The sequence below is a fragment of the Plasmodium vivax genome, chromosome 11 (genome assembly GCF_000002415.2).
Source record: "Plasmodium vivax chromosome 11, whole genome shotgun sequence".
Classification (NCBI taxonomy): domain Eukaryota; phylum Apicomplexa; class Aconoidasida; order Haemosporida; family Plasmodiidae; genus Plasmodium; species Plasmodium vivax.
In genome coordinates, this window is record NC_009916.1 from 1827693 (window position 1) to 1839353 (window position 11661).

The window sequence follows — 11661 nt, forward strand, 5'->3', positions numbered from 1 at the left end:
CTCCCAACAAATGTATGCAAAAAGGTGTAGCGGCTTTTTGGACGCCGTGGAGACGCTCCTGCGTAAGGCCGCATCCCGCAGCAGCTTCAGCTCCATTGTTGTGAAGAGGCTTCGGGGAAAGCCACTGAACATTGACGCTGTGAGGAGGAGCAACAGAAGGGGGGACAAATACGGAGAGGAGACACGAAGTAGTAAATATCATCTCCACGAAAAAGAGCAACAACTTCCTGGGCAGGACCCAGTAGAGGAAAGAAACAAAAGGAAAAGAATAACCAAGCTGTGTAAATTGCTAAGCGATAATTTGAAAAATGGGAAATATGAAACGTACGAGAAGAACCTAAGTTATGGATTATCTGTGGCTGAAAATCCAATCGAATTGTCGCAGCTGATTAACTCAATCAGTAAAGGGGGGTACTACAGTAAGGGGGTGAAGGAAATTTACACAAAACTGGTGGACAAAGCTTCGGCCATCTTCCAGAATGTCCCCGTGATGAGCATAAGCTTAATTTTGAATAGCATGCTAAAGTTGGACGTATACAATGAGAACTTTTTGTTTTTATTTTTCAAAAATGTGGACCAAATTTTGGATGAAAGTAATGCGGTTGATTTGACCATCCTTTTTCATTTTTACGTCAACGGGATGGGGCGCTTTAGCGGAAGTGCTAATCCTCACTGGGTTATGCCACCTCTCGGAGATGCCTCCCCAGGTGAGCAAAGCCAAGTGTTGCTGAACTCATTTTTGAGAAGACTGCACAGCGTGGTGCCATCTTTACAGGTGCACGGCATATCGTCTGTACTGCGATGTGTTAAGAAGTTGGTGATGGGGGTGGCGAGGGAAGGCGAACTGGGTGGGAGAACACTCGATGGGGTTAAGCGGTTAGACCACGTGGAGACCATTCACCAGGGGAAGAATCACCCCTGTGAGTCCCCCACACAAGGAGAAGCCAACCGGAATGGCCACCAAAACAGGGAGTCAATTTTGGAGCTAATCACGCAAATAAACTCCCGCCTTAGAAATACCTTTTACGAAAAAATGGCCCAGGCGAATACACAGCAGCTTTGCAACATTTTAGAAGACTTGCAATTTTTTAACCTCATCGATAATGACTGTTACTATGATGTGTTGTGCAGATTAAAAGGGTCCATACAACGAGGGAAGGAACTGAAGGATATGGACTATGTGAATGTCCTAAACACTATCAAGAGTAGGAATATAAAGCACCACGATTTGTTGCCCTTTTGTTATTTTTCATTTCTGTTTGACTCGCTGAAGGTGGAGGACTTTTCTCATTTTCACTACGACCGTGTGGCTGAGCTAGCCAAAATTATTTTTTATTTTAAAAAGGTTTATCATGTGAACTTTTGCATGAACAAGATGGAATTATTTTTGGATAAGAACGACACCAACTTGATCGAGTCCACCTCCACGATGATTTATTTGTTGGACGAGTTTTGCACAATTGGTAAAAGCTCTGCAGTGAGGGGGTCCTTGAGGGGGAAGTTGTTTTCCTGCGTTGTGCATCGCGTCTTTGGTGGGGGTAGCGGCGTGAACGGCGGTGCTAAGAACCTGCAAGGAGGAAGCACCCTAACCCTGGAGGAGTCGCTCCTCCTGACCAAAGCAGCGGAAGGGCTTGTTAGCCGCAAAAAGGAGGACTACCCCAGCATCGCTAACCAAGTGAGAAGGAGAAGCTTCTTCCTAATCAACTGTGATGAGGAAGTTTCTATCCCATTTGAACACCTCGATAGGTACGTCCAAAATGTGCTGTACAAGATTTCTCTTCTAGGCAAGGTTAGATATAGAGATGCCCCCCTTTTTCTGCACCTGCTGAAGTGCTGCCTGCTCTGCTCAGTGCACTTCTCCCTTAAGGACATTTTGCTCCTCCTGAGGGGGCTGTACCACTGCCTTTACTTTTTTACGAAGGAGAATTACGTCCTTTTGGAGAATGTGCTGAATTATTTGAGCGCCCTGACGGTGCTGCAGTGTCGGTTGGTGGGCAGGAGGAAGGAGCGCGCGCGTTATCGCGCAGATGTGGAAAAAATTATGAACCGTTCAGGGGTGGACAAAATTATGAACCGTTCAGGGGAGGACAAAATTATGAACCGTTCAGGGGCGGACAGACTTCTGAACTGCTCAGACGCGGACCAACTTCTGAACCGCTCAGGCAGCTTGCTCAGCAGTGAAAATGCCACGGGGGGGATGGTTGACCAAATGGGGTGCAGCGAGTTGAGCGAGGCGTACAGGAAGATCGAGCGGGTGCTGGAGACGAACTGGGCATACCTGAGTGGGGGAGGCGACGAGGGGGTAGACGCTTCAGATAAGGTTGCTACCCTAGAGGAGGAGGTTAACTCTTCAGGTAGGGTTGTTACCCTAGAGGAGGGGGGCATCCTCTCCAACAGCAGGCGAACAAAAATATGCCCAGGAGATTGCTGCACCTTGTTGTACTATTTGCAGAGGTTAGGTTACGTGAACAAGGGGGTCGTTCGAGTGGTCCTGTCCAACCTGTATGACCATGTGCATGCGTTGAAGAGCGAGCAGATTCTTAAGCTGGTCAGGGGGCTCAGCATTATCCGCAACGTAGACACGGAGTTCAGCTCCTTCAATTCGGTTTTTAAAAGGATTTTACTTCGGTTTGTGGGGTCTCACCGGGGGGGGGCAGAAGTGACGAGGGCAGAAGCGAAGAGGGCAGAAGTGAAGACCGAAGAAGTGAACACCGCTGAGCTGAAGACGGACGAACCGATCAAGCTGCTGTACCTAGTGAGCAAGCTCTCCATAAAGGTGGACCACAGGAATGCCCTCATAAGGAAATACCTGCTGGTTTTCCTGGAGCGTCAGTTGGGGGAGGGCTCCATGGGCGTTCCTCAGCTGGAGCTCTTGATGAGGAGCTTTAAAAATATGTACCCCTACCGGTACGTGTGTTTGTTGGAGTGCTGCTTGAGAGCGGTCAGCCAGGCGCTCCGGGGGGGGGTACCAACCGAACAGCAGCGCAGCAGATCACGCGAATCGTCGTGCAACCGATTGGGTGGCGAATCAGTTGAAGGAGCGGCGCGACCCCCATTGTCACTGCCCTTGCCGCTCCCCTTCCTGAAGAGCTACTTCTCCGTCGTGCCGCTGCTAATCAACCCAGCCACCAACATCCACTGCGGCGTGAACGACCTGTACATGCGCACAAGTCGGGAGCTCCTCGACCAGCTGTACGAGCAGATCAAAGCTGACGCAAAACTCAAAGAGGAGTTCATCCCCGTGCTGGTAACTTTTGTAAATCTCTCCTTCCGGGACATCCCCTTTGTGGAGAGGTACCCCAACTTGATGATCGGCATTTTCCAGATGAAGCAGTTGATTCCTCCGGAGCAGTTTTTCTTTTTTCTGTTGAATGTGAAATTTTTTGGGACGCAGAAGGGTCACGCCGAGGTGGACTCGCTGCTGCAAAACGTGGGCAGCCTTGTGGAGGCCCACCTGGGGGAGTCGCTACAATGGGAAGGGGGGAAATCATCACCATTAATAGGGGCACCCCCCCCTCCACACGACTTCACCTTTGACAGGAAGAAGCTCGTCCTCCTGGACACGGAAGATGATAACGAGATGGAGATCATCTCTCGGGAGTACAACCATATAGACCCCGCCGAGGTGCACACACGAGGGGAACGACCGACGGAGAAAAGAAGTCCTCATCGTTCGGACTGCCACGAGCATGAGGACCCCTCCAAGGAACGCAGCAAGCGAAGCAAGGCAGCCCACCACGAATTTGAAATCATTTTGAAGAAATATGCCTACTGTCAAAACAGCCAGAAGGACAAAATAGAAATTACGAAGAACGTACGGATGTTTTCCCAAAATGTTAAATATGTGGACTTGAAAAAGAAAATTATTTTTGAATTTTTGGAAGAGGAGAATTATTTTAAAGAAGTGGATGATGCCTCCATCGAGGTTTTACCGTTTGTTTATTTGCGTTTATTTTTTTGGAGGAAATTAAATTACAGCTTAGTGATTATGCCCTTTTACGAGTGGCACATGTGTTATGGCCGCCTTGAGAGGGTCAAGGCCATTTTTCAGAAGCTGCTAAACGTGGCCCGCGACGCCGATTCGTACTTGCTCGAGACGGGGAAGTCTCGCGCGTTTGCTTCCGTCGGGCGATACGAGTGAGGTGTAGCGGTGGTACACCTACGCGGTAGTATATCCCCCCCTGCGGAGCGCACACTTTGCCCAACACGACCCCGCTTCCCTATCGCAAGTGAGTCTCCTTTGCAGCAACTACACCGGTGCCGAAGCACACACGGTATGCACTCGCGTGGCTGGCACCCCTGGTGGAGGCGCTTCCTTCCACAGGCGTTCTCACAGGTTGGCGGCTCCTACGGTAGTTGCGGCAGTTGCGGCGCCGCCTTTTGTTCCCGCGTTGAGGGTTGCCCGCCCGACCATCCTGCGGGCGGGTATATGTGCGTACGTTCGTAAGTATGCATGTAAGTTCATTAGTATGCATGTTTTTTTTTTTTTTTTTTTTTTTCCGCCCGAACCTGCTTGCCATCCATTTCGTTCCCTGGTGCGAACCTGTTTTTCGCCATCCTCGCGCAAACCGCTTCGCTCACATCGCAGTAAATGTAAAAGGTTTTGCGGTGAGCCAAGTGTAGGACCCACCACGTGGGCATCAAAACGTAGCGATTACAGATGGGTTCCCTCTTTGCATGCCCCCCGAACATTAGGCCGTCACTCCCCACCCACTCGTTACACCTGCGCACACTGGACACACATCTTTTTTTTTTTTTTTTTTTTTTTTGTATATGCTGGCGCGCATGGCAAAGGTCTCCTGGATGAAGCGCGCCCTCCTTTGGTCAGCCCTGCTCTGCTTTAAGGGTTACCACTTTTTGAAATTGCCAAGGAGTTCGTCTTATTCCTTCCTGACCAGCAGCAACATCGTCGGGAAGGAGGTTAAAAAAACGGGTGAACCACACCGAAATAGGAGGCTGAAATGCAGAGTGGAGGGCATAGAGTACACAGTCCGTGATGTGGACCACTCGATCGAGTTTTACAAAAATGTGCTGGGTTTTCAAGTGCGCGAGAAGGGCGAGGGTTTCGTGAAAATGGCCTTAGGCCCGGAAGAGGCTTACATAAAGCTAGTGCAAAAGGGGGAGCAGCAGGACATGACTGTAGGAGAGGTATCTTCGCCAAGAGGTGTGGCGGGGCGCTCCGCCTGAATGGCAAGCGGCTTTGCTCGTGCCACTTTGCTGCACCATCGCTGCATTGTGGCTGCCTTATCGCCGCCCTTTCCACCATTAGTGAACCGCCGAAACAGCCCGCAAACCCTTTTTCCCCACCTGGCAGCACTCCTTCCTGGGGCTGGGCGTAAACTTAGAAGAGTTCCAAATAAGCAAAACGAAAATCTACGGAGGCAACGTGGAGGAGGGGATAGACAAAAGGCCGATCACGGCGTGCATACTGCCGGACGAGGACGTAGGAGGAGAGAGCTTCTGCACGGGGGATGCCAACTCGGTGCCATTGCAGTGGTGTGATCACACTTAGGGCTATCCCATTTAGCGCGCTCATTTTTCGCCCCCTCCCCCCCACACACTCTCGTAGGCGCAAATTAGACGGTTCGCAACAAACTGCTTCGTGACGGACCCGGACGGCTACGGAATCGAGGTGGTGCTGCAGGGGAAAGGCAGCAAACTGGACAGGGTTCGCACATAAAGCAGGAAAATAAGGGAAAAGAGCCCCCCTTTAAGCGCACGATTTTTTTATACCTACACATTCGCTCACGTTTCGTCCTGCTGCCCAATCGGTAATGCCCCTTTTAACAAAATGCAAATTTACAGATACGCTTCTTTACCACGTCGACGAAGGATTCGCAAAGGTTTTACGCGGACATTTTAGGAATGGAGGTAAGAAAAAGAGCAAAAAAAAATAAAAAAATAAAAATAAAGTTTCCCCGTTCCGAACAGTTACTCTGTTCAGCGTGCCCATTTCGATCTTCCCATTCGGCCCCCACATTTAGCTGATAAGGATACAGAGCCACTTGGAAGAAATTTCCTACCCCTGGAGTGTGTACGGCGGGATGAGCTACTTCTTCTCCTCGGGAAGGAACGCGACGGTGCTGCAGATGGCGTATGCCTACGATGAGGATAAGGTGAGTGGTGCGAGCTTACTAGGATGAGCAGGTCCATCCTTTTCCAGGCGTGTGCACAGTTTAGTCCAGGCGGCCCGTTTGGCACATTCACCTGCTACACAGCCACGTCGCTACTTTCACCCCCTTCTCTAAGCTACACATGGGAAATTCCCTTGGAAATTTAATTTTGAGTTTCGACGACTTGGCCCCCGTGGAGCAGAGGCTGCGGGAAAATGGCATACAACTGGGGGAGTCGCACGGCGGCTGGGTGGTCAAGGATCTGGACGGGTACAGCGTTCGTTTGAAGAGCGACAAGTGAAAAGAAGGAAAGAAGGAAGGAAGGAAGGAAGGAAAGAAAGAAAAAAAAAAAAAAAAAAACGCATGAACGGTTCATAATTTTTCCCCACTTGGGAGGAACACCCCCCTCCGCATTTTACACACGCATTTGTGGAACTGAGGAGATTCGCTGAAAACGGGTAGACGCGGTTCAACGGGAAAGTGCCAAAATGGGGAGTTCACAAATTTGTGCACTGTAAAAAAATCTAGCGAAATGAGCTAGCCAAAATGGAAAAAAAAAAAAAAAAAAAAAATCACGTAAAATCAGGTAAAATCCAAAAGGAGGAAAAAAAACACACACATGGACATACACACACACGTTGACATACACACACACGTGGACATACACCCGCCCGCGGAAAATATACCAATTGAATCATCCTGGAGGGGCGCTCTCCACAGGATTACCCCGCTCCGCCCTCTTCTTAAAATCGTCCTTTGTTTTTTTCTTATGGCAGAAGGTACACAAAGTCTGCAGGTTGTCAAAGGAGGCCTCTCCGCCCCCCCTGAAAACAGGCAAGATGTGGTCCACGTTCCAGATGTGTCCCTCCATTGGTTTCTCAAGTATATGGGTGAGATGATTAATATCTTCAATAAATAGAGGATATCTTTTAATAAAATAATCAATTTTTTCGTTAATTGGAAAGTATTTTTGATTTTTAATTTGTCTAATTAAGTTTGTGCAATCCAATTTGCAAATGTTACAAACGCCTTTATCTCTTTCGTAAATTAATCTGCGTATACTGTTGGAACTTTTTTTTAAAAAATAAAACTTTCTGCACTTGCCCTCGCAAAACATATTGCTCTCATCACATATGAAAATATTTTTAACATTACAACTTTGCAATTTAATCGTTTCAAATTCGTGATGAAATTTCTCGATCGTGGCGCTGTCCGAGTGGTCCTGCAAATATTTCATTACGTTGTATTCGCCTACTATGGCACTGGTACAAGGGGGCAACTCACTTTTACAGTGTAGACATTTAACTGCGTTTCTCTTTTCGTCATACTCTTGGTAATAGAAGACTTGGAGTTTCCCCTTGAAGCTGTTTTTAAGGTACGTCTTCACGTATGTCTTATCGCGTGCGGCGAAGTTTTTTATGTACCTCTCAAATTTTAGGGGCTTCGTTTCATTTTCTCCATCCCGCAAATGGCGAAGCAGCGATATGTGCATGTCGCATTTTTTCTTTTCAATTAACTTCTTTTCGTTCGTGCTTAGTTTGTTGTAGTTTTGCAAAAATTTCGCCGCGCATTTTTTGAGAAGCGTCCCTGATTTGTGGTCCCCCACACCGTTGGCCAAGTGCTCCACGGGAAAGTTGGTCTTCTTGTTTTGGTCGTACGCGTGGATTCGGTTTGTGAGGGTGTTTATTTGGAAGAGGAATTTTCGTTTCCGGGCGGTTCGCACGTTTTGCGGTTGGCCCTTCAGTTCGTTGTTAAGCTGACCACTCAATTTGTTGTTCGGTTGGCCGCTCAATTCGTTGGGGGGGTGGCCGTTTGGCTCCTCCGGGGAGTAAACCCTTCGGGAAGGCTCGCCACTCCCACGTGACCCACTCTGACCGCTCAGCAGAGGAACGTCCCCCGAAACGTTCTCATAAAGGAGATCCTTGGCAACAAACTCCGTGCCGTCGACGATCGAGCGAGTGCTATGTGCACAGAGAGTGAACCTCCTCCACGTTTTGTAGTCACTCCCTAAGCCATTTTTCAAGAGGAAGTAAAAAACGTACGTGTCGAATTGCTGGTTCTTCCTAAACAGTCTGCTTTCGCATTGTTGCAGGTGAAAGAAGTTTACAGGAAATTCTAGGAAAAAACACAAGTGGCAGAAGGTGAAGTCTAGTCCATGGCTAACTGCGCAGATGGTGAAAATGCCATACTGACATGTGTCGTTCATGCGAAAGAATTGTATTTTTTCTCTCTTTTCCTTTTCGCTTAAACTGCCCTTTAGTACAACGTAGTCTATAATGACTTGTTCAGTTTGTTTTTTTCTTTTTATCATTTTTAGCAACTCCTCTTCAATGCACTTGCACACAGTTAGGTGGTAGCAAAAAATGATTTTTTTTTTTCCTGGGAAATGTTCCTCCATGTATTTCATCGAATGAATCACTTTGGAGAGTCCCTCCTCTACCTTTTTGGATTTAATCTTGACTTGAAAAAACTCGCTCAGTGTTTTTCTGTTGGGGGGAGTGAAGTCTGGGGCAACCGACTGGGTCCCCTCTTTTGAGTCCCTCCCGACACTTTGGAGGGCATTTTCTTCCCCACTTGGGGTACACCTGGGGGGGGACCACGAATTGACGGGGTTACCACTGCCTATGGTGTAATCCCCATGTGGAAGGTAGACGAAGAATCTCTTCAAGTGTGGAAAGTTGGACGTAAAGACCTCCGAAATGGAGCGCCTTATCATGACCGTTTTTTTTAAGAAGAGGTGGAATTCCCAGGAGCGTAAATTCTCTTCGAATATCTTTTGCCCTCTGCAGAAATATTTTTTGCAGAATTCTTCCCCAAAGGTGATTTTATTTTTGCAGAAGAGCCTTTTGCTGTTTATGAGGTACTTAATTTGGTGGTATATATTGATGGGTCTGTTTATGGAGGGGGTTCCGCTCAGGAAGATGACCCTTTTTGTCTTTTTAAGGGTCCCTTTGATCGTTTTGGCTAGCTGACTTTGCTTCCCGTAGTGCACCGTCCTTATGAAGTGGCTTTCGTCTACGATAACTAGTTTGAAGTTTATTTCGTTTAGCAGGTGGGCCAGCTTTTTGTACAGCTCGAAGGAGACGATGATGATTCTGCGGGGGGTGGAGGCGAAGGGGTGGAAGTGAAAGGGGTGGCGTAGTACCAGGGGGGGTGCAGTACTGGTTTGCCTCGTGGTGGTGCCTTATATGGGCCGCTTCCCTCTCTCCTCTCCGTGCGCTCCCCACTCGTTTGCCCCCTCTTCTCACCTGTACAGGCGGGCCCCCCTCGGGAAGTCGTTCGACCCCCCAACCACGAGCACCTTGGAGGGGTCCAACGCAGGCAGGAACTTCTCAATCTCGCAGGCCCAGTTAAGCTTCAGAGACGACGGAGTCACAATGAGGGTGGGGTAAAGCCGAAAAAAGTGGAAAATACAAATGGCCTGCAGCGTTTTGCCTAGTCCCATTTCGTCTCCTATTAATATCCTCCCATTCTTCTCTTTAAAGAAGTACACCGATTGTAGTTGGTACGGTAGAATCACCTTTTGAATCCTCCTGGGGAGCCTCTTTTTTATTTCTTCAAGGCAGCTATTTTTAATTTCGCCCCAAATTTCTCTCCTAACCTTTTGCTTTCCTTTCGCGTAGTGGTGTCTCAGTATGTGAGCTCTCAGTTCCGCTCGGCTGAAGAGGTAGGACGATTTGGCTAGCTCGTCCAAATTGTACAATCTGGTTATTCGGTTGTCTTCTTGGGAGGAGTACTCGGGGGGGCATGCAACGGGCGATTCTATTGCCCCTACTTTTTTAGCAGTCTCAGCAGGGTGTGGTGAATCCGCTCGGTGGAGAGGCCCCCCATCCGATTGGTGCCGCTCCTTCGCGCAGGCCATCCGCATAACGCTGGAGAATCTCCATTTTAAAAAAAACTTCTGCACACGTGTTTCCTGGCGCACCCTCGGGTAGACGTGTCCAAAGAAGTGGAAGACGCAGCTGGGGATTTCATAAACAAAGCAGTGGCTGTATAAACGGAAGATAAAATAACGCAGCATTAAAGGGTAGGAGCAGAGGTCGAAGACACACCCGCAGAGGTAGTTATTATTGTTAACGCTGAGTCTTCCGAAGGAGGCTTCCTCCTCCATATCTTTCGAAAGGTGGAAGGGGAAGATGCCGCTCTGTATGTAGTCCCTCCTGGGTTTCCAAGTCAGCGGCAGGTACTTGAGCTCATCGAAAAAGTCGCGTCCGTTTATGCACCACTGGGTGTACCTGTCAATTAGGGTTTCAAATGAATGGCTGTTTTTTTTTCTTCTTTTTTCCACGCGCTTTGCAAATTTGGAGTTGTACAGGAAGAGTAGTTTCGCTGCCTCTTTTGCTGCCTCTTTTGCTGCCTCTTTTGATGCCTCTTTTTCGGCTTCGTTCTGTGCCTCTTTTCCTGCCACTTCTTCTGCCTCTTCTCCTTTTTCTGCTTTTTCTTTCCCCCCGCTGGGCTTCACCTTCGCGTAGCCCCTCTTCCTGAGGAGGGCTGCATACCTCCTTCGGATGAGCGAAAAGTTGCACCTCCAAGTGGGCCTGAAGACGGAGTGGGACTCCCCCTGGGATGCTTTCCTCGCAGAACGGAAACGTGTCACTTCGGCCCATCTAGACCATTCGGACCAATCGCCAGATGTGTTGATCCTGTAAATGTACTTTATAATGTCCCTATATTGCACTCTATCTCTTTTTAGCTCCCTCAAGTCGGTGATGATTTCTTTTATTACGTCGCTTACCATTTGGTTAAACTCCTTGGCAAAGCTGGTGTTCCCAAAGTGGTGAATGCGGTAGGAGTGGGTCGTTTCCATTTCGAAGGAGATTCTTTTTTTATTTTGAAGGAATAATTTCTCTCTTTCATTATACAAGGAGTCCTCTACTCTCCTTTTGGAAATCCTCTCGTGGCACTGTGTGCATTCGAAGTAGTTCCCATACATCCCCTCCTTCACAATTATTGAGCCGCTACTGCATGTGGAGCAGTTGGCATGCCCCCCCAGTTGTTCGTTGCTTAACTTTAGCTTCCTCATCAGGTTGGTGAAGGTGTGGTAGGTGGAGATTATCCTGCGAAATTTCAGCTTTAAAGAAGTATCCCCCTCAGGGGGGGGGCTGCCACTTTGAGGCCGCGTCTGATCCCTTTCGAGGGGGGTATCATCGGACAGTCCCGCTTCATCTTCTTCTACTACCCCCCGTGTTGCTCCCCTACCAGCGAGCTTCCCACGCAGAATGGTCGAGTTGTACAGACTCGTCGAGACGGGGATGGCGTAGTCCCCTGCTCCCCCCGCGTGTGTCCTTTGCGAGGGGGTGCTTTCCTGCCTGGGGGTCTTTCTGCTCGCTTTCAAAAAGTACTTGCTGCGCCTCTTCGTGGGGCAGCGGTTGGCGCCGCCTGCGAGTGGCGATGCCCGCGGGGGTTGGCGCTTCATTACTTTTGTGCGAGTTATCTAGTGGTAGTGAATGTCCCTTTTTGCGCAAATTTTCCACGTGGAGCAGCGAATTGGGGGTCCCTACATATATAGTGGTGGAATGGGTATCTCCTCTTTGCCCCTGCCCTAGCT

General features: G+C 48.8%; 3 protein-coding genes across 3 annotated transcripts, besides 14 other annotated features; 2 read left to right on the plus strand and 1 right to left on the minus strand.

Moving 5' to 3' along the window:
• Positions 1 to 10: 10 nt before the first annotated feature.
• PVX_113405 (hypothetical protein, conserved) lies at positions 11 to 4141 on the plus strand (the record flags this gene model as incomplete). Its single annotated transcript, XM_001616023.1, has 1 exon — positions 11 to 4141. One exon carries the CDS (start codon positions 11 to 13, stop codon positions 4139 to 4141), a length of 4131 nt encoding a protein of 1376 aa, XP_001616073.1.
• Positions 359 to 379: a microsatellite.
• Positions 821 to 840: a microsatellite.
• Positions 2300 to 2322: a microsatellite.
• Positions 3835 to 3885: a microsatellite.
• A 387-nt stretch (positions 4142 to 4528) lies between the features above and the next one.
• Positions 4529 to 4570: a microsatellite.
• A 215-nt stretch (positions 4571 to 4785) lies between these two features.
• PVX_113400 (glyoxalase I, putative) lies at positions 4786 to 6414 on the plus strand (the record flags this gene model as incomplete). Its single annotated transcript, XM_001616022.1, has 6 exons — positions 4786 to 5148; positions 5315 to 5443; positions 5570 to 5668; positions 5806 to 5871; positions 5985 to 6116; positions 6250 to 6414. The coding sequence occupies 6 exons, from the start codon at positions 4786 to 4788 to the stop codon at positions 6412 to 6414; spliced, it is 954 nt and encodes a 317-aa protein (XP_001616072.1).
• Positions 4999 to 5026: a microsatellite.
• Positions 5904 to 5930: a microsatellite.
• Positions 6415 to 6430: 16 nt separating the features above from the next.
• Positions 6431 to 6461: a microsatellite.
• A 273-nt stretch (positions 6462 to 6734) lies between these two features.
• PVX_113395 (helicase, putative) lies at positions 6735 to 11529 on the minus strand (the record flags this gene model as incomplete). Its single annotated transcript, XM_001616021.1, has 2 exons — positions 6735 to 9208; positions 9362 to 11529. The coding sequence occupies 2 exons, from the start codon at positions 11527 to 11529 to the stop codon at positions 6808 to 6810; spliced, it is 4569 nt and encodes a 1522-aa protein (XP_001616071.1). The 3' UTR covers positions 6735 to 6807.
• Positions 7696 to 7732: a microsatellite.
• Positions 8375 to 8449: a microsatellite.
• Positions 10217 to 10249: a microsatellite.
• Positions 10517 to 10539: a microsatellite.
• Positions 10616 to 10724: a microsatellite.
• Positions 11458 to 11479: a microsatellite.
• Positions 11530 to 11661: the final 132 nt, after the last annotated feature.